The following is a 23,013-nucleotide window of genomic DNA, read 5'->3' as shown; positions in this document are numbered from 1 at the left end:
CTCTAAATATTACCTTCCATACCAATTTAATGAATTCTAGATTGATAGTTACAATTTTTTTTTGCGAGATGCTTAGAATTGTAGGCAATTTTTAGAGATGCGTACGATACACATCCAAACGGAAATCTTGGTTGCATCATCTTTTATTCTTTAGAAATGTCGGCTTCTTTCATTATTTAAGCGTATTCAATTCTTTTGGCGTCGCATTTTAAACAAGCCTACATGGGCGGCTTACATTTTTAAACATTAAATTAAGTTCATTTTTTTTAGTTTCCAAACTACTACTATGTGCACATTTCTTTATCAGAATAAGGTCATTATAACTTTTATCTAGTTGGTGAATTGAATAATGGAGAAGATTAGCGTATGAACAAAAAAAATGAAAAAAGAAGAAGAAAGAGAATTGAATAATGGAGACGTCGTCATTCAAATCATTCATCCTAGCTATCGTGTTGAGATGTTATTCAAGTAAGAAATTAAATATAGTTGGTTGGTCATCCGTTATTATAAGATAAGGATGTTTTCTTTAGGAAATCGGATGCTGATCCAGTTTACGCAAACCTCGACGAAATCTAGAACCCTGAAATTAACGATCGGGCAAAACTGACCTTCAGTGACCCCAAGGTTTTGGAATATTTTGCTTTAAAATTCGAACATGCAACCTCATAAAAGAGAAACGCATTTTTTTTTATTGTCAACAAAATTTTATAAATAACTCGACAAAGCGTACATTGAGGGAGGCCAAAATAAGCCACCGCTGATGAGATGTGGTTGTAAGGATGTTTTCTTTGGATAATCAGAAGCCGAGTCAAGTTGCGAGCCTCTCGATTAAATTCAAAACGCTGAAATTAACGACTAGTCAAAACTTATAATGACCTCAAGATTCAGATGTTTGGGTTTGGAATTCGAACGTATAATCTCATGGAAGACAAACACTTATTTGTGAATGATGATGGGTATGGCCATGGCCGGGCCATAGTCTTTGAGAAATGAGTTTAATACCCAAACAATATATGGGGGTTCTCTAATTTTCAGTTTTTTAATAACAAAGCGCACATCTCTATTATAAAATACAATGGTATGAGGATAAATTGTTGTAATGGTTAAGATTGAATTGATCAAATGGTTGAGGTGAAATTTTCTTTTTATTAAATTGTCCAGCCTCTTTCGTTTAATTACAAAATTGCCACCGATCAAAATTACACCCAGTCACCCACTTTCAAATTTGAAACCCTACTGCAGAAGAGTTCTCATTCTCTCTCTCTGATCCCACACAAACACTACCTCACCCAAACCATCTCTCTTCTTCTCATGATCCTTTCTCCTTCACCGTCCTCCACCACTCACAACGACACTGACCCGCCTTTCAAGCTTTCCACAATCGAGATCCCCTCGCCCCTCTCTAGCTTTTGCTCATGGTTTGAATCTAGCGGAAGGGTACAAATCAATTCCAATCGGGATGGATAGTGCCGTAGGCACGGATAAACACTAGTGTACTTAAAATATGAAAAAGCTAACAATTCCCTTTTATAGCAATGTTTAATGTGCAAAATGCGCTCAATATCTACGGAAAGGGTATAGGAAAATATGGGAATTTATATATTTATATCCATACAAATAAGCATGAAGTTATGACAACCTGGGCGGAAAACCTCGTGGTTACTTATGAGATATTCCCGGCTGCCACTACACTATATATGTCGGTCATTTGTGACGATAATATGGGGGTTGGACACCTCCAAGATTAAAGTCCATGTGTTTTATTATGCCCACTGGCTACTCTATCTTTTTTATTCAATTTCGTAAAACTTTTACTCGCTAATATTTTAATGAATTTCCATTGCACCCAAAAAATAAACATAAGCGTGTAGTACTATCCAAGCTAATTTAAAATGGGAAGTATTTTAAAAAATATATATTATTAGCAAAAGAATTTTGTCTAATTGGACCGAAGTAATGCCTGGCCCGTGTTAGAACTAATATCTTGTTTTTTTTTTGTCTAAATGGACCAAAGGCCATGTTTGTGTTCGGCTTTAACTATTTTTTGTTTTGTTATTGGGCTCACAGTCTCTATCTTTGTGTAAGCTTTTGGGCCTCTATTTTGAAAACCAGGCCCCCCCACCCCTCCCAACCAAAAAAATAAATAAAATAAAGTAATAATCAACAAATAAATATTCCTCCTATTTATTCATACCACGTAAGTATTCATCCGCCACATTTTGAACAATTATGTTTTCATCTCCACTTTTAAATAATTCTTGGATTGTCCTTTATTATAAAGATATGTTGATTATTATACATATAATATATGTATATATAGGCAGAGATTTTTGGGACTAAAAATTACCAATCTTGAAGGTCCTCTTGCCTAATTTTAGGATAATCACTCCTAAAAAATCCCTAGTATTTTGGTAACTATTTAAACCCCAATTGAAAATCCCTATTATTTCGACAACCATTCAAACCCCATTTTCATTTCTGCATATTCAAATGCAGATTTCGGCGACCATTCAAAATACCCATTTTCCATTCTGCATTTTCATATGCATATTTTGGAGAGAGGCGAACGGGGATAGCACGGCAGCAATAGCGCGGCGGTGAGCGGCGGCAAGAACCTGAACCATCCCTTGGCAACCTCCGCCCCTCATCCCGTCGTCCAACACAACGGCAATCCTGGGTTTGCATCAACCGGTGAAGAGCGAGGCGAATCTAACATGGAGAAGAAGACAGTGAAAGCAAAATATGGTTGAGAGGAAGATGATTACTGAATGGCTCAAGTTTGTATTTTTGTTTTCCGATTTCGTTTGCTATTTTTGATCTAGTTTGGCTTTGTTCTTTGCTTGATCGATTCATGCAAAAAAGAAAATAAATTTTATTAGGAGAATGCCAAATAGGAATGAGAATTAAGAAGATAGCTTGATTTTATTTTTAGAAACTACATTTGCTTAAAGTATAGATAGATAGATAGATGCACGTGGGACTTATCGGGATGTAGTCCAGCTCGGAAGTTCCCCAAAATCTTTTTGAAGCCCACCTAGCCTGTATTAGAACCAAGGGCTATGATTGGGTTGAACTATTTTGTTTTGTTATCGGGCTCAATTAGTTGATGAAGCCCAAGTTTTCTATCTTGTGTAAGCTTTTGGGTCTCCATTTTGAACCCAAAAAGAAAAAAGAGAAGAAGAAAAAGAAGAAGAAGAACCCAGAAAAAGAAAAAATTGTTAAACACAAAACTAAAGACAGAAAAGATAGTAATTCATTTTTTCATTTAGCCAAAACGGGCAGGTTTGTAACCTTGTTGGCTTGTTGTATTTTTGCATTTTGTCTCTTTGTTTGGTTGTTTCATAAAATCCTTCTTTGCTTAGCCAACATAACAAAATAGTGCTCTGGGTATTTATTTTGTTCTTTATCAAGTTTCATGTTCTTATTGGTGTAAACTATTTCATCATGTATTGCATATACTGTGGCAAAAGTGTCTAGTTGGTGTATAAGAATACAAATGTGTGCGAACTATCTCGGTAGTGTCTGATCACTATTTTGTCTTTTTAGCTATGCGATAGAAGATATAGATAAGTTAAACAACAATGATCTAACAAATCTACCTTCACTTTTTTTTTTGGTCAAACGAAAACTAAACCTTTTTCTTCATTATCTATCTATCTATCTATCTATCAGAAAAAAAAAAAAAACTTATCTATCTATCATTAACAAGCTTTTCAGTTCATGACCAAACTTCTCTCTCTCTCTCTCTCTCTCTCTCTCTCTCTCTGAAATAGAAAATACGACTTTATCTGTTTCTTCCAAAGGCACGAATAGGATTCATCTAGATGAGGCAAGGGTTACCTAGTCTAGCTATTGAGAAAATTTTGGGAGCCGATTATTTGGGTAATGATGAAAATATAATAAGCAAATTCATGACTACGGAAGCTGAAGATGGCGCGGGGCCAACGTTCAGGATTCTCAATGTAATGATTGATCCTCAATCATCTCAAGAGCGGGTTTTGTTTTTAGGTGTCTTTTTGCCTTGTTTGGATTTTGGGTGTGGTGCTTTTTCTTTGGGGTTGTATGCCTTAGTTGGCTTCTTGCCATCTAAGTGTGGTTATTTTTCCCTTCTAGTTCCTGGTGCTTCATGGTTTGAATTTTTTTAATCTTTGTAATTTGTTTTCAAAGATTAATAAAATTCTTTTTTGCTGTTAAAAAAAAGACTAAATACATCTCTCTCTCTCTCCCCACTTTTTAGGCAATACCCCAATTTTAAAGAAAACATAGGTTAAAAAGTACTCCATTTGTTTCAAAATGAGTGATCTTTTTAGTCATTTTCAATTATTTATATCTTTCAATATGAATGTTAAAAAATATGCAATATAGATCTTATTTGACAGATTTTAATTAGTTCTATTAAACAAAGTTTTCAAAATCACATAAAACTTCACAAATCAAAAGATATAAGTATTTTAATTGACACGGAGTCCCAAAAAGGTCACTCATCTTGGAACGGGGGGAGTAATTCACTATGAGTCCATTTAATTAAAAAGAATGCTATAATAGATAATAAAAATGAGAGAGAGTGAGGTGAAAGGCAAAAATCTAAAACTTAAATTTTACTTTGTTTTATGTGTCCGACTAAAATGAAAAGTTTCGTGAGAATGATGCAAGAATATTTCTAAATCACCCCAACCATAGAATATGGATTACAATAGGAATGCCAAATCAATATATGTAAATAATGCATCATAAGAATTGACAAGTTTCACAAGGAATTAAAACGTACTTCGCTGCATGTTTAAAGGATTTTTGTACAAACACTTTCTAGCATATTTTTATGCTAATGAAATGTTAAATAATTGTCGGGTTTTTTTTTTTTTTTTTCCCATTTTCTACCTTTTTCCACTCTAATCAAACAGGCCTAAAGTTGCCGATCAATGCTATAATCTTCTTTTTTTGGTGAAACTAAAAGGAAGATTTTTAGTACATACCTTTTGATATCTTTTATTGTTTTAGTTGAAATGCTTGTTGAGCTTTTGATGTATTTTTTGTCGAAATTAGATTATTAGTTGTCATTACTTTTGATTTTTTTATTTATAATGTAAGAGAATTTATGCTTATAAATGATCCCATGGTTCCAAAATACTAGAGTCGCCATTGGCTACGTCAACTTATGTTTTAATACCATTTTCCACTTGGAAAATAAAATTTGGAAAAAAAAGTTTCAACATGATTAGTATTAATAGGAATGTCATTTAACTATGTAATCCAATATATCCGGTTGATATTGAGATCAAGAGACTTGTGGAACTATACAAGAACGAAGATATCAGCATAACTGTAGTTGGCCACAGCTTGGGAGCAGCGATGGCAACCCTAAACGCAGTTGACATAGTTGCCAGTGGACTGAACATATACAGAGGTCGACCAAACAAGGCCATTCCAGTAACAGCCTTTGTGTTTGCAAGCCCTAAAGTTGGAGATTTTGGCTTCTAAAAGGTGTTCGATGGACTAAACGATCTTCGAGTCCTACGCATTCGCAATGCCCATGACATCGTCCCAGATTATCCTTTCATAGGTTACCCGGAAGTAGGCGAAGAATTGAATATTGACACGACGAAATCCAAGTACTTGAAAGGTTTCTGGAATCTGTTGAGTTGGCATAATTTGGAGGCGTACTTGCATGGAGTCGCGGGAACCCAAGGGTCGAAAGGAGGGTTTAAGTTGGAAGCTGATCGCGATATCGCACTTGTTAACAAGTCGATGGATGGGTTGAAAGACGAATACGGTGTACCCGAATCATGGTGGTGCGTGCAGAACAATGGGATGGTTCAAGAAGCGAATGGGTCTTGGAAGTTGATGGACCATGAGGTAGATGGTGATTTCATAACAATGCTACAGTGGAGTTAGATTCAGAAGATTGAACGCTAAATTACAGTTGAGTTTTGTTCACCCTACACTTAAGAGGCTAAACATTACATTCTTTTCTATTAGTTAAAATAGTGTGAATCCCACTGCAAAGTGATGTCATGCTTACCAAAAGTGTATTGCATGGTAAACATGATATCACTTTATGATGAGGTTCACATTATTTTAACCAATAAGTGAAAGTGTAATGTTCACTTTTTTTTAAGGAGAGTGAACAAAATTGCACTCCAACCTTACCCGAATAGACGACTGTTTGAAGGCATTATAAAGAGTAAAGTTAGATGAGTTTGACATTAGACTTGGAAGCAAATGAAGGAGAAAACAGCCTAATATGCAATTAGGAGAACATTTTTCCCAAAGTTTTTGCTGATATTTAGTTTGTCTTTTGAGTTATTTACTTGTATGTAGTACAGGCTTGCTTGGGAGAGCTAGGTGTGGATTCTTTTCTGATGCAAGTTCCTACTAATTCCTAGCTATATGTAGTATGTGTATGGACACGAACATAGATAGGTAGTATGTGTATGGACATGAACATAGATAGTGACACAGACACGTGACACATGATTCAAAAAAATAGGTACACGAACAAGGCTAGGGATACAGCAAAAATAACTAAACAACATTTATTTTGTATCAATGGATAACACAATTACTACATGTGGAAGCATGAATCATCGAGACATAAAAATTAACAATAGTAACATATATGTACCTTGAGAAATTTTTTTAATTTCTCAATGCTTCGCAAGTATATCCCACGTACTACCCACTCGGCACATCTCGACCGTCCAATACACTTTTGGACGACTCTCATTGAAACTCTCTCTCTCCTCTCATCCCAACACTTTCTCTCTTTTTTTCTCTCTCCCAAAAACGCAATAAACGACTCAAATGCTCCGAGCAAGCACTACGTGATACCTGCGAGGCACTGAAATTTTTTCCTATGTACCCTAAGAGAACCCGGAACTTTGTTTAGAGAGAGAAGCTTTCTACCCTCTCTGCCTCTGGATATCTATGATTCCCACAACCTTAAAATAGAAGATTTTTTGTATGATAAATACTTATTGTCTGGAGTGTTTTTTTGGACAAACTACTAAAACCACCCCGAAGATTTTTGCAAATTATAGATTGCCCCATCACATATGAGAAATTACAAACTATCCCTTATTACATACTAACAAATTGCCCCCTTGTATGTAGCGGCTAGTAAAATTGACGAAATCAGTTTACACCATCCTTTTGTATCTCTTTTGTAAAGCTGCAGAGGTGTTAAAATAGTCTTTCTCATGCTACAAAAAGGTGGTTTGGTCTATTATAATTATGACTTCATGATGTCAGTCATTTTATCCAATTTTCTAACGTCTACATCACGATATGTAAGTAATTTGTTATGCGACAGGGATTATTTTGTAATTTCCCAAGTGTGAGGCAATCTGTAATCTTTAGAAACCTCTGTGGTGATTTTGGTAATTTACGCGCTCTCTGTTTTTTTTTTCTTTACCTGAGTTTTGTTGGGTCAAACTAGGGTCTCACACCATTTTGCCGACCCTCTTTGAGGAGAAAAATTCCATAGACTAACGTGTGTTTGAATTCCTTTTAATACCCAATTCCACATAGTTAATTAATTTCCTTGCCCACATAATTTCCTGAAAATGATGGTTCTTAATATACAAGTCCCTACTTAATTATTTGCAAATCTACCTCAAACCTGCAAGAATCAGAATGTGATTGGTCTATACCATGTTTTTCTCTTGGTAAAACGTCGAAGCAATGACTTTACTGCAAAAAGAACTACTCCATGACTATGTCTGGGATTGATTCAGCCCGAGCCCATACCATAAATCCCTCATGGCTTTTGTTGGGAGTCTAATCCGCCGGATGTTCTTCCGTGTGCGCATAAGTCTAATCAGTTAGAGAGTGTCCACGAAGTTCACACCACATCGCATAAACCCAATATACATTGAATGACTCAAACCGGAGAGCCCACATCCTTACCCAAACTGGAAAGTCCACATCGTTACCCAAACCGGAGTGCCCACACACCCTAACCAGGTTGACGATCTTTGGGCAGACTCAAACCGATTTGGTGGGCTTGCACGGAGACTCTGTATGGAGCGAGAAATATCCAAGGTGGCTCTCGATGGAGCAAGGATGTAGGCGGATGGCAAAAAAAATGCGTTGCCTGGAGGCTCTTGTTGGTCCAAATAGCAACCCAAGAAGAGGGTGAATTGGGTATCTCAAATATAACGCGGAATTTTAAAAAGCTAATTGCAATCTATTCAACTATAATTCCAATTTCAATGATATACTATTCTACTCATGTAATATTGATATGCAAAACGGAAAGTAAAGAGAGTAGGGAAGAGAGAATCAAACGCAATGATTTATAGTTGTTCGGTCCGCAAGTTCGGTCCGCAATTTCACGACCTAGTCTACTCCCCAAGTGTCCAACTCGGGATTTGCTGCACTATCTCCAATAGTTACAATTTTTCTAGCTTCGCGGGTGCTAGACAACCTTTACAACGAGCAATCTATCCCCAATCGCTCCAACTATTTTTGACTCCGGTGTTAGTCACACCTAACCCAACTAATTTTGACTCCGATGCTAGTAACACCCAACTCCAAGTGATTTTCTCTCCAAAACCACTCGCAAAAAGATAATCTCTCTCAAAAGTATAAATAATGGTGTACAATCCCCTTTACAATAAAGATTAAAATAAAAACTCTCACACACACAAATATATAGATATCAAGATGAAGAGTTGAGTTGATTGACTGATTTGCAAGTGACAGCTCACAAGTATTTTCTTCAAAACTTTTGTCAATGGCTTCCTTTGTCGACTTTTCTTTTTAACCATGAAGAATCAATTAAACGTTGAATTTTCCTTCTAGCCGTTAGAGACAATCAGCTCCAAAATCTTGGCTTAATGATTCTTTCCATTCTAGTTTGTTTCAAAGCAAGATGCATGTTCCCATAATTAATTATAGCCGTTTGGAACATAAAGGAAAGATTTGTCCTTAAACTTTTCTTTTCTTCTTTTACTCTTGACTATTGGAGATAGGTTCCTTTGTTAATTGCCTTTTCTTCAAGAGCTTGAATTAATCCACGGCAAGGATTTTAGAGGAACAGCCGAATATGTCTGGGTTTAGAAAGAAAATAATCCTGTGCAACAAGTACATAGCTTAGCCATAAGATATTTCACAAAAGCAACCTTGAATATTAGTGGACCGATTAAGAAAACACTCCAGGATTAATATAGTGATAAGAACCAGGCCAATAATTAAAGTGCTCTGTCAATTAATCAAAATAAAGTTAATTGAACACGTGTTTGTTATCATCAAAATCAATAAGGTATTCTATATAAACCTTTGGGCTAACAGCTCTCAATAGAGTAAAGGGGTTGGCTCTCGATCGATGGAGTGGGTGCGGAGAAATCCGGGGTTAAATCGGTATTGGAGAGTAAAAAGATCATGGATCAAGGGGGTGTCAAGCGGATGAAATCGAGGGGGACCTAGACTCAATGCATGGTTCACACATGAGGATGAGGGGGAGATTGTTAGGAACATGTGTAAAGGATTGAGTCCCACATCGAATAAATAAGAATTAGATCTTAATATACAATTGAATGACTCACCACTCACAAGACTTAACCTTTTAAATCGATACCAGTCATTCAACGAATTTGGCCTTGGTGTGCACAGGAGAAAGCCTCAGGCCGATCATACTCCTAACAGCTTTTCTTACCTCAAAAACCAAAAGCGATACGGTTAACGCAAATAAATTAGCTGAAAATTGGCAATTTGAGGCCAAGAGGCTAACTATTTAACTATCCTGGAGTCGTAAAGCCAGCTTTTTGGCTTTGGCAAGAATAACGCACGTTTTGGCCATCTTTTTTCGAAGCCAATAATCCAAATTAATACAGTAACACAAACAATATCTTAGCTAAATCCATCATCTTTTTTTTTTCCTCGGCAAAAGAAACTTTTATAAATCTCGAAAGGTTACATCGAGGGGAACATCGAAAGCACACGACGCTTGAGATCAGACAAAGAAGAAAAAAGGGAGAAACACTAAAAATAAACATCCAATAGAGAGTTGGACGGATCACTTGACACACTTCAAACACATATTACAATTTCACCTTTCTAACTCCATCAAGGAAACCTTTAAAATCCTTCACAATGTATACCTTGATATCGAACTTCACCTTAATACACATTGCGACTCTGGTTTTGATCACCTCACCCACTTGCCCTACTCCTGTCGAAGCATTATTGAACACGTAGTCATCCCTCGCCAACCGCAATGACCAAATTGTAGCAAAGAATGTCGTTTCCTACAAATGATTCTCCAAATTTCTAAATCTATTGTCAAACCACAAAGTAAAGAGAACTTCAGAGATTGAGGACACACCCATCTCACATGCCACCAATCCAGGATCAAAGACCAAACATCCCAAGAGAATTTACAATGTAGAAAAAGGTGCTGGGGTGTCTCCAAATGCATAGAACACAACGGGCAAAGTGCTGAATTGCCTTCAAGGATCAAGTTTCTACTTTAAAGCACAGATCTAGTAGCCACTCTATCCTAAAGGGCCACCCACACAAAAATCTCCACCTTAGGAGGGCTGAGATTTTTCCAGATTGTTTCCAATACCATATTTCTTGCATTTTCGAACTGTTCCCATTTGTTGAACACTGATTTCACCGAGCAACAACCATCAGAGGCCCACCTCCACTTCAACAAATCACGTTTAGAATGATCCAAAGTCACTGCATGAAGCCTTTGTTGTAAATCCTCCGGTTGTTGAATTGCCCAATCATACCGAATTCTTCGGAATAGGAGATTCCAATTCCCCACTCCACTACCACCTTTCAAAACACTAATCATCTCATTTTTTTGCAATGACTTGATGTAAAGACGTGGGAACTCCTCCTTAAGAGTAGTGTCCCCCATCTATGTATGGTGCCAAAAGGAAATTTCTTGTTCGGAATGAACTTGCCGTCTAAAACCTTCTTGAATAATAGTCCCAATACATGAAGATGCCTCCCCTACCGAACAAATGTCCCTCCAGATATTCGAAACCATACCAGACACAGGCAAACGGGGTAACCAACAGCTTTGCTCCAGATTGTATTTACATTTAATAACCTTCACCCAAAGGGAATCAGTGTTCTTATAGAACCTCCACCACCACTTGGCCAAAAGAGCAAGATTTTGAGTAATCAAATTCTTCACTCCTAACCCACCATATTCCTTCTTTTTAGAAATCATCTCCCATTTAACCAAATGAAGCTTTTTAATGCCCACTGTATCGCCCCAAAAAAACTGTTTTTGGATTTTCTCTAACCTCTTTGCTACCGAAATTGGCATCTTGAAAAGGGACATGAAGTAGATGGGTAAGCTGCCAAGGAAGGAATTAATTAAAGTAAGTTTACCTCCAGAAGAATTATGTCTTCTATGCCACATAGACAGCCTCTTTTCCATTCTAGCAACCACTGGATCCCACGTTTTGATTCTAGAGGGATTAGCATCCAACGGCAAGCCCAAGTACTTGATTAGCAAGTGATCAACTTTTTTGCACTCCATAATCCGAGCTAGGGAGATGACATCCTGATGAGGAATATTCACTCCACACAGTGAACTTTTGGAGAAATTAATCTTAAGTCCAGACATGAGTTGGAAGCATCTAAGAATTCTTTTGATATTGGCCATCCCTCCCCTATCATTGTTACAAAACATAATCGTATCATCCGCAAACTGTCGGTGTGAGACTATTACCCCATTAACCCCAATTCTTACCCCTTTAATAATATTCAGTTCCTTGGCTCTTTCCAGCAAGATGTTTAGCCCTTCAACAACTATGTTGAAAAGAAAAGGGGACAACGGATCCCCTTGACAAAGGCCTTTTTGAATATGAAACTCTCTTGACGGTGAGCCATTGATCAACACTGACATTGATACTGTTAAAGCATCCAACTCCAAACCAATTGGCAAAGAGTGGAGAGGCCGCCCAGGCTTATATACTAGTATTGGAGGAGATAATTAACTAATGTGGGACAAATCCCAATACTCCCCCGCACGTGCAACCCCTGACTCGCACGTGGAGAGGTAAACAAAGGATTCGGAACACACGGATCACAATGAAAGAAAGTGCAACTATGGCACAGACAAAGGGGAAAAGCCTCCGAAACTCTAGCTTTGATACCATGTTAAAGCATCCAACTCCAAACCAATTGGCAAAGAGTGGAGAGGCCGCCCAAGCTTATATACTAGTATTGGAGGAGATAATTAACCAATGTGGGACAAATCCCAACAGATACCGAGGACACACACTCCTTCATCCAACGACACCATTTTTTCCCAAATCCCATTTTAGTCAGAAGATCAAAGAGAAACAACCAATTGATGCAATCATAAGCTCTTTCGAAGTCAATTTTGAGAATAAGGCCCCCTTAAGAACTATTCTTCCAGCTATGAATGGTCTCATTCGCTATAAGCACTCCATCCAAAATCTGTTTACCCCCAATGAAAGCTTTTGAGAGTTTGCCGTTAGAATGAAATTCAGAGTTACCCAGTCTGCTTTTTGAATTTGACAAAAGGGTTAGCCCTAATTCTTGATTTCTTGTTTGAATTGTTCGAACCTGATAACTTCAAGTAGCATGGCATTTGATTGAGTCATTCAATATATTTCAGTTCCTCTGTGTGGTTTGGAGAAGAGGGTCTTAGATGAGGCCGGTGTATCCAATATCCTGTTATCTCTGTAACTTTGTGTTTATAAGTTAATGAAACTTTTTTTTTCTGATTAAAAAAAAAAATGTTTGAAGGCCAAGATTCACCTAACCTGATATGACCGCCATGTGGTACTCATCATCCATTTCGTGGTGTCATAATCCAGTTTAACAAAGTAGGTACATATAAAATACTATCCAAGATAGCGATCATTTTTAGCTTCATTTCTTCTTCTTTTATTTTTTTGAATGAACCATAGTAAGAAAAAAGAAAAGAAAAAAAAAAAACCTTGACTAAATTTTTGTTTTGCCCCACCAGCTTAGGCAAAATTTTATAGCAATTCACAAAGAATTCAGACTTTTTCTTTAGGAGATAATAAATGGAGATCGAAGAAGTATATTGTGTCACCATCGAATAAATGAGATGCGAAAATCGAAAGGGAGCAAACTCATGGTGGTTTCAAGGAAAATGTTGCAATTTGGGTTGTGAAACACGTGCGCTATAATCAAGTGATCAAGTGCAATTTGGATAGTGAAACATGTTGCAATTTTATCTAGTTTATCATAAAAAGAAGAAGAAGAAGATAAGATATATTCACAAATTTGTAATCCGTTACTCATTTATCAGTAGAAGCTTTGGAACCGTGTATCTATAGGCATTTATATAATCACTAGCTTGCCATACTTTTTAAAACAACTTTCGGTCGATGCAACCAATTTTTTTCAATTTTGTCTCAAACTTATCATATCCCTTGGCTTCCTGAAGCACGTATCGTATGGAGGTATAGTTTGCTGATCAGGGTTGATACCCAATCCTTGATGTATCCAACTAGTTGGACTTTATGTGTTTCTTTTTCATTCTTTTTGTTTAAAATAGGATTGTTTGTTCTAGCACTTCAAATAGCATGGGCTTTGAACGAAAGAATATGTCTATTGAACATGATCATTTTAGCTAACTACATGACCATGTCAAACTAATGATTCGCATCATCCATGGTGTCAAAATGTATATGCATACATAAGTACATAAATTCATTTAGTTAGCGTGTGTGTGTGCGAGAGAGAGAGAGAGAGAGAGAGAGAGAGAGAGTGTGTGTGTGTGTGAGATGCTTAGATGGTACATTGTGAGAGGGGTCTCATTACGAACTCAAGCGTGGTGCATGGGTAACTTACTTTCACAAATTCTAGCATGATATAATTAACTTCCTCAAAACAAAACAAAACAGAACTAAAACTATATTCTGATTTTTTTAGTTTAAGACTTAATTTATTGCAAAAATCCAAAGATAACCTTTGACAATCCCATCGATAGAGACTGCAGTGCTATATTTTCCCTTGCTTGAACGTAATGTGTATGTCGACAGATCCAGAATTTTCCTGAGGGGTTTAGAAGTTGAAAATATATAGTAAAAAATTATAAAGACACTAAACCAGTCAAAGATAGATTTGATCAAGTCATGGAACTCGATCTCAATAGTACTTCAGTAGTATAAATATACTATAAAGCAACCAATTAACTATCTAGGCCATCAAGCTTAATTTCCCCCTCTTTGATTTAATTTCCCAATACCTTTCTTTCTCAACGTCCCCTATCCAGCTTCTCTTTAATATGTTTATCTTTTGCCGATCAAAAAATAAACAATGCCATCGAGTTAAAGAACTCGATGAAAAAATCACGAATACGGGCGATAGCAACATACCCAAAAATTGGAGGCTTCTCAGCGGAGAACAAAACTGGAAAGGATTGCTAGATCCTCTAGACATCGATCTCCGTCGATACATTATTCACTACGGAGAAATGGCTCAAGCAACTTACGACAACTTCCTCTCGGATAAAGCATCAAAATATGCTGGAAGTAGCCGGTACACGAAGAAGGATCTCTTCGCTAAGGTGTTTCTAGAGCAAGGCAATCCGTTCAAGTACCGCGTGACCAAGTATTTGTACGCGACATCCTCGGTCCCTCAGCCCGAAGCATTTATCTTCAAGTCCCTGTCGAGGGAGGCGTGGAGCAAGGAGTCCAACTGGATGGGGTACGTTGCGGTGGCCACGGAGGAGGGGAAGGCGGCTCTCGGGAGGAGAGATATTGTTATTGCTTGGAGAGGGACGATCGAGGCGTTGGAATGGGTAAACGACTTCGAATTCCATTTGGTTTCTGCTTCGAAAATACTTGGAGAGGAACATGATCCAAAGGTGCATCAGGGGTGGTACTCCATCTACACTTCTGCTGATCCAAGATCACCATTCAATAAGTCCAGTGCTAGAGACCAGGTACGTGCGTAATTTAATAGATTTTTATGGATAAAGCAAACTTGTACATAGAAATGTATTGAGTGAACAATTTTTGTGACATTGAACTATGTGACCGATCGACGTTGTCTTTATCTTTCATTCAAGAGGGCAACTCTTGGAGGATCCAAAAACCAATTCAAGGCACATTTTAACGGTAACTTGGCAAAAAATAATTCACAATCACGCATAATATATATTGATATTTTAATTATTTGGTGAGTAAATGCAATTTGGATAAATAACCAGGGTATAAGTTCAAAATTACCCCTACGTCAACTTAATTTTAGAGGCCAAAGGGTTTGTAGTCCAATGGTATTTCTTGGTCCTCCCACAAGGGAGGCCAGGGTTTGAGTTCCATTGTAGGGGTTGTGAGTTCAGGGTTATAGGTAGCCTGTGGATCCCAGTGGACTAATTTTGATGTAGAACACATAGAGGCCTAATTTCATGATCAATTGGACCAGTTGAAGCTTCAGAATCCCAAACGATGCTTAATTGCAAAATTACCCGATTAGACAAATTTCGAACGAGCTTGGATCAGTGTATTTCGGCCTAATTCCTTTGTTAAGGCCTTCAATTTACATTTTTTGCCATTTTAGAAAAGTTTTGATTCGTTAATAACTCTTAGACCGTAATTCCTTATTAATTAATTCTTTTTGGAAAAGTCTTATTTTTCATTTGTAGTATTAGTAATGTCCGTTCGTTAACTCTAATCCATGTTTTCTCTTACCGGCTATGTAATCGAATATTTTAGGTTGACACTGAGATCAAGAGACTTGTGGAACAATACAAGGACGAAGATATCAGCATAACTGTAGTTGGCCACAGCTTGGGAGCAGCGATCGCAACCCTAAACGCAGTTGACATAGTTGCCAATGGACTGAACACATATAGAGGTCGACCAAACAATGCCTTTCCAGTAACGGCCTTTGTGTTTGCAAGCCCTAAAGTCGGAGATTCAGGCTTCAAAAAGGTGTTCAACGGACTAAATGATCTTCACGTCCTGCGCATTCGCAATGCCCTTGACATTGTCCCGAATTATCCGTTCATCGGTTACTCAAAAGTAGGCAAAGAATTGAAGATTGACACGACGAAATCCCCGTACTTGAAGAGTCCCGGGAACCTGTTGAGTCGGCATAAATTGAAGGCGTATTTGCAAGGAGTCAGGGAAACGCAAGTATCGAAAGGCGGGTTTGAGTTGGAAGCTGATCGCGATATCGCGCTTGTTAACAAGTCGTTCAATAACTTGGATGGGTTGAATGATGAATACGGCGTACCCGGATCGTGGTGGTCCGTGCAGAACGAAGGGATGGTTCAAGAAGCAAACGGGTCTGGGAAGTTGATGGACCATCAGATGGATGATGGTGTGGGCTACCAGCCCGAAAGGCTTTTGGAATGGCTCGAAAAAATAGAGGAGTTTTTGAAAAATTGAAGAGTCGCCACTCGAATTTGAGGTTTGCCATCCGTGGAGCCATTTTGATTGAAAATGATTATTTGAAGTTGAAAACCAGATATTGTTTAGGGTTTGGAAGCCACGTTACGAGAGGGGAAGGATTTTAGGGCATCCCTCTCGCCCAATGCGATGTCGGTCTCTACTCAATATTTGTGAGATTTTTATTAAAAATATTTTGTTTCATAAAAGCAGCGAGCGGGTATCCATAGGTATATCAAATAAAGAGTGCATGCATGTGCCAGTGTACAATAAATGAAATGATACAAAGTGAAAAATGACAGAAAATCAATTACTGCCACTGGAGCCATTCCTGAGTGCTCGGAACTGCACTCCTAAGCGCTCAGGAGCTTTGCTGAGCCACCCTACAAACCTTGGTTAGAACAGAGGCAATATGAACAATAACACATAACTACTAATGTGCACCAGTGCTCAGCAAATGGCTTAAACAGTTAAGAATTGGTCCTAAATATCCAAGTTTCGCTTCCTTGCAACTGAAAATAAAACCAACTGAGCGCTGGAAGGACCAGTGCACATCCAATATCTACTGAAATACAGGAAAAACAATGTTTGGTGACAAAACAAGATTTTGGTAACAGCAGCACTCTTGAGCGCTTAGGAATGGTCCCAAGCGCTCGGGAGTGAACACAGTGCCCAGAAAAAGTTTTGTTTCTTTGTGTTCCTCTTGCTTTTATTGCTAAATTCAGATCAAATGAGCTCATAACCAATATGAGGAACTGGTATGAGTTCTTAATCCCCCTCAGATATTTGAAAACAGTAGATTTTAAAGTATAAAGTGAACCTTTATACTTTTGCTTGACTTGATTTTGGCTTCTTGGACTGTCTTTGATGCTTGAAATTGATTAGAAAATAGTTTGAGAAGAGGGAATTTAGGCCTCCATTTCTCTTAGAGATTTTTCTTGAGAATTAATGATTTCTCTTAGAAAATGGAAGTTGTTTTGAAAGAGTTTGAGAGAGAGTTTTGGAAGCTGATTTTTGGCAACAAAAGGGGGAGGGAGAGAATGATTTTTTGTGCCCCCTTGAAAGATAGAACTTATTTTTTAAATTAAATGTGATGTATTGTGAGAGAATGACATGTCTCTCGCGCGTAAAGCAAAAAATAAGTACTTAAAAAATAATAACTTTACCGGGACGGGGCCTTAAACTTATTGAAATTATGACGTGTATAACTTATCAGTTACTAAATATGGAGGGAAGTTATGTACCGGCCAAACACATGGGAATGAGAATGCATATATCCTCCCATATTTTGATCCTTTATTCAATTTTTATGGGATATTGCGAAGTGAGACCTACTACAGTCTACCTCGATCATATTGTAAATCAAACTGTTACAAATCTCATTTTGCAAACATTGATGGGTAAACTTGGGTTTTGGGGTGTTTCCTCTTGGGGTTTCTCTCTTGGCTGATTTCTTGCCAGCTTTAGATTTGCCTTTTTTTTCTTTCTGGGTCCTCGCGACATGTGATTGTCGGAGTGAGGTTGTGCTTCTTGTGGTTTGTCCTTCCTTTGGTTAATTTGATGCCTTATGTTTGGATTCCAGTAATCTTTGTAATTCGTATTAAAAAATTTCTAAAATCTTTTTCTGCTGTTAAAAAAAAAAAAAAAGAAAAGATTTCATAAACCTTTATACAGAGTTGGCCTTCACATTTCTATGGTCTAAAACAAATACCAAAGAAGAAGACTTTTAATTTGTTGGGTAATGAGGGATATCAAAGCAAGTAGGAGGGGCTAGCTCCTCATATTAATTTGTAAACTTTCCGAAATTTTAAAGTGACCGCAACTCAAACTTTAGCGTAGAACCAGCTCTACGATTTTACATGTATATGGAGCCAAAAGTAGACAATTCGATTTACTGTATCATTCTGGGCACATGGGATGTGTCCCATGCCCCACGAAAATGAAACGAGCAAGAAGAGATGGAGTATCGAAGGTTCATCATGAGCTTAACCAAAAGGGACCACATGCGAATTTTGAACAACGTTAATGTACTTGTCTTATGTACTACGCGTTTGTTTGTCGTGGGGTTTAAATTTTTGAGTGTTTCCGTAACACATGCTAACTGAAACATCAACGCGCTAGCTCAAAAGTGTGATCGACCACGTTTAGCCAAATGAAGTAATGAACGACTACCAGTTAAGAGAAACGTGTCTAAAAAAGCATAGTGACAATTAAGTGACAACCTCTAATTATTATTATCATTATTATTATTATTATTTTCGTAATACAGGGTGTTCCGGGCCAGCTTACGCGCACCTTGGACTAATCTCTACAATTCCGGCCTCTCGCAGCCATTTCACACGCTTACGGGTGTCACGAGATGGTCCCAAGAGTTATTGGCAAGGAAAATTGAACCTAAAACCCTACGATAGAGTAGACGGACAACCCCATTCTTTTCATCCATTGTTGGGATAATATTGATTATATTCGATAGTCAATGGAACTTGCATTTTGTGTGAAAGAAAACCCTCTCTCACACATACAAGAGAGCGGACACGCACACACAAAGGAAAAGAATGGATATTTCTTGAAAATTTCTACAACGAACACACACCCTATCTATTTGCGTACGGTATGAAAAAAAATATATAGTGCCTCAAGGGCACCGCCACTTGGTTCCCCGTGTTGTGGGGTCAAGGCTAATATGGGTGAATTACACATGATTTTGTCGTGTAAGAAGGACACGCGATTGTGCCCCGGCCAAACACTGAATAAATCTCTCCTACGGTATATATTTGCTTAAAACCTCAAAAATTTTCCTTGGAAATTTTAGGAGTATAAATTTTGCATTACTAATTACTACGAAAGAACTCATACTATACAAGCGTTTCTTTTTTCTTTTTTTTCTCAGCACATACTTCTATACAAGCGTTAGCAATTCAAACTTGATGATACATATGATTTGTCTCTAAATATTACCTTCCATACCAATTTAATGAATTCTGGATTGATGTTACAAATTTTTTTGCGCGATGCTTAAAATTGCTGGTAATTTTTAAAGGTGCATACAATACACATCCAAACGGGAATCTAGGTTGCATCATCTTTTATTCTTTTGAAAAGTCAGCTTCTTTCTTAATGTAAGCGTATTTATTCAATTCTTTTGGCGTTGCATTTTAAACAAGCCTACATGTGGGGCTTACATTTTTATACATTAAATTAAGGGAGAAGATTACCGTGTGAACAAAAAAAAAAAAATTAAAAAAGAAAGAAAAGAATTGAATAATGGAGACGTCGTCATTCAAATCATTCATCCTAGCTATCTTGTTGAGATGTTATTTTCAAGTAAGAAATTAAATATAATTGGTTGGTCATCCGTTATTATAAGATACTATAAGCAATGTGCTGAGGAGACGTGGTTGTAAGGATGTTTTCTTTGGGTAATAGGATGCTGGGCCAGTTTGCGCGTATCTCGACTAAATTCGAAATTCTGAAATTATCGATCAGACAAAACCTCCGGTAAGATACTAGAAGTAATGTGTTGATGAGACGTGGTGGCGGTAATTAAGGATATTTTCTTTGGATAATTATCGGATGCTGAGTCAAGTTGTGCACATCTCGATTAAATTCGAAACTCTAAAATTAACGGCCGGGCAAAACTTCTAATGGCCTCAAGATTCGAAAAGTTTGAGTTTAGAATTCAAAACATACGATCTCATATAAGACAAACATTTTTTTGGTTATGACAACCTGTCTCGTCTTTGAGATGTGGAAGCGGAAAACCTCATGATTACTTAATTATGTGATATTCCCGGCTGTCATTAAATATGTCGGTCATTCATGACGATAATCTGGGGGTCGGACACGTAGCTCCAAGATTAAAGTTCATGTGTTTTATTATTGTGCCCACTAACTACTCTTATCTTTATGATTCAATTTTGTAAAACTTTTACTCGCTAATATTTTAATGAATTTCTGTTGCACCCAAAAAAATAAACGTAAGCGTGTAGTCGTACTATCCAAGCTAATTGGGTGGTATTTAAAAAAATATATTAGGGAAAATGACAGCTCAGGACGTGTTTTGATAATTAATACCCGCTAAGGACAAGCTAAGAACATTTGTTAATACTGAAAATGTCATTGGCAAGTATTAATTATCAAAACACTTCATTGGCCGTTATTTTCCCAAAATATTGTTAGCAAAAGAATTTTTTCTAATTGGACCGAAGTAATAATGGCCGGCCCGTGTTAGAACTAATACCTTGTTTTTTTTGGTCTAATTGGACCAAAGGACATCTTTGTGTTTGGGTTTAGCTATTTTGTTTTGTTATTGGGCTCAAGTTCTCTAGCTATCTTGTGTAAGCTTTTGGGTCTATATTTTGTAACCAAAAAAAAATTGAATCTCAATGAGGTAAATGGCTATTATTTTGTCTCTGCTCCCTCTAACCACGCTTCGATCATAAAACTCAGAGGAGGGGTAAAACCTGGTATATTGGGCAGAATCAGCCCATCACCCTTATCCGAATGGCACGCTTTTGGAATCATTTCGGATGGGAAGCAAGAGCACATGATGTTGGCTGGAGGAGTGGGTGACTTCACAAAGTCTTTGGTCTCGGACCCACCGAGTCACTTATGGTTTAGGACCGTTCATTTTGCCGGACTCCCCTATCTCGTAAACATGTACGATAGGGTATTGCTGGTGGTTACCGGCTCGGGAATTTGCGTCTTCTTATCATGGCTGTTGCAGCCCTGTGCGACTCATGTATGCTTGCTTTGGGTGGCCAAAGGGATTGACCAAAATTTTGGGAAAGAGATCACCGAGTGGGTGAGTGGGTACCCGAAAGACAGGATGATTGTTCATGACACCGCAGTACTTGGACGCCCCAATGTGTCGCAAATGACCATCGACACAGCAACAACTATGGGAGCTGAGGTTGTGATCGTTACTAGTAACCCAGCAGGGAGCAGGGTCGTTGTCAATGCATGCAAAGCTGTTGGGATTGCTGCCTTTGGTCCAATTTGGGACTCTTGAATCTTAGCATGAAGGGTTAACTGCTTCGTTCAAAAAAAGAGAGTGGTCTTTGGGTTGTCACTTGTCATTGTGTCATAGCTTTAAGGAATTTGTATGCCTCAAAATAAAAGGACAGAGTCATTTAGTATAGTGTTCGAGACCTATAAGATCAGTGTACGATCGATAACCAACATGTCAATCCTTGTTTGTCTATATATAAATCATTTTTCTCATGGTTGTGTATCACTATGATCAAAAAAATAAAAATAAAAATTGTGTATCTCTCACTTATATAAGTCATGATCTACGACACACCAAACAAATTCCGTAGGACTGCTATAACCTTTGTGGCCAAGACTTGTCCCACCAGATTTTCCAAATTTCCCGGGGAAATATTGGAGGTGACGGGGCTTCATTGAGGATTTCGAGTAAGGAATTCTTGTGAGCTTCTGATGCTCTCAGGAGCCCTAACATGTATATAGATATCTGAGCTGGCATCTTAATTATTGAGTTGTTTAAGGGGAGTTCATCAGCTTAATTGGAAAAAGAAGAGAAGGTATTTGCTGGATATCTTCTAGATGTTGGAGAAAATAATGAGAATGGCGGGCTCACAGAGTGTAAACAACAAATTTCGGAGATCAGTAATCATGATGCATCAGTTGATTGAGAGGATATATATCAACAACAGAAATGCCAATATACTGAATGAACTGCAAGAGGTGGTGTTGCCAAGCAAGAATATGGGGGTCCATTTCTTTTCAAATGATGAAGAAACAGTCCATAGACTCCTAGAAATTGAGATTGAGGAGCAGAGACTTCATCAGCAGCACATAATCAAGGGTTGAGGGTCCGGATTGGGTATGGGCGAGCGGCCAGGTGATTAGATCCTTAGTTAAAACCTCAAGGTTCTTGACCGTCTGTTGTTGTTTCATGGACACTTTCATGTACTGTACCGGACCTCCAGTTAATAGCCTCAATATTCTTGTAAAGGTCTTCTGATTCCAAGATTCCAAGCACTGAGTGGCATACCCCCCTGCACTTGAGCCAAACTAGTCTAGTTATGCTCGCAGCCTCACCGTTCCAATGTTCAAAATTATTGAACCATCCCTGAACAATGGGGTTTAACAAATCTTCATTGCTTTCTTTAATTATTGGAAAGGCAATGAGCATTGACATACTTCCCATAAATCTAGCTGTAACAAGTAGCATATTCAGCTGAATCTGCTCCTAATGAATGAGGGGATTAAACCAACTACTTGCCTTTTCTTTTTTTTCTTTTTTTTTATCAGCAAAATAAATTATTATTAAGGGGAAGGAGTTCCAACCAAAAGTTGGAAAATACAGGCCATTGGAAACAAAGCCCATAACACCTACAAGGACAAAAGTCCGAACATATTGAGAGCTTGCATCCATAATCGAACCAGTTTTTTTTCCCCAATTAACAAACATTACTTTGGGGTGGCAACACTCTTTGCATTTCGGGGTTTCTTACCAATTGTTGGTTTGGATTTTGAGGGAGGTTTTTGGGTTAATAAATGGAGAGAAATCGATAGAAAAATGAGAGCATTAGGGACCGTGTGCAAAGAAAGGGTTGAATCTATAGACCCAAAACGAACACTATGATAGAACTCAATGGAAAAAATGAATTCAAATGACCTAGCT

General features: G+C 37.8%; 3 protein-coding genes across 3 annotated transcripts; all 3 read left to right on the top strand.

The window, feature by feature from the left end:
* The first annotated feature begins 3,824 nt into the window (after positions 1-3,824).
* On the top strand, positions 3,825-5,892 carry LOC131314076 (phospholipase A1-II 1-like). The gene is made up of 3 exons (XM_058342570.1): positions 3,825-3,962; positions 5,275-5,427; positions 5,482-5,892. Exons 1-3 carry the CDS (start codon positions 3,825-3,827, stop codon positions 5,890-5,892), a joined length of 702 nt encoding a protein of 233 aa, XP_058198553.1.
* Positions 5,893-14,181: 8,289 nt separating this feature from the next.
* Positions 14,182-16,482, top strand: LOC131313318 (phospholipase A1-IIgamma-like). The gene is made up of 2 exons (XM_058341569.1): positions 14,182-14,911; positions 15,684-16,482. The coding sequence occupies exons 1-2, from the start codon at positions 14,252-14,254 to the stop codon at positions 16,359-16,361; spliced, it is 1,338 nt and encodes a 445-aa protein (XP_058197552.1). The 5' UTR covers positions 14,182-14,251; the 3' UTR covers positions 16,362-16,482.
* A 3,285-nt stretch (positions 16,483-19,767) lies between these two features.
* Positions 19,768-21,372, top strand: LOC131314075 (adenylate-forming reductase 06235-like). Its single transcript, XM_058342568.1, has 2 exons — positions 19,768-19,859; positions 20,811-21,372. Exons 1-2 carry the CDS (start codon positions 19,768-19,770, stop codon positions 21,370-21,372), a joined length of 654 nt encoding a protein of 217 aa, XP_058198551.1.
* Positions 21,373-23,013: the final 1,641 nt, after the last annotated feature.

The sequence above is a fragment of the Rhododendron vialii genome, chromosome 13a (genome assembly GCF_030253575.1).
Source record: "Rhododendron vialii isolate Sample 1 chromosome 13a, ASM3025357v1".
In the NCBI taxonomy this organism is placed as follows: Eukaryota; Viridiplantae; Streptophyta; class Magnoliopsida; order Ericales; family Ericaceae; genus Rhododendron; species Rhododendron vialii.
This window is presented reverse-complemented; position numbering and strand designations above follow the sequence as displayed.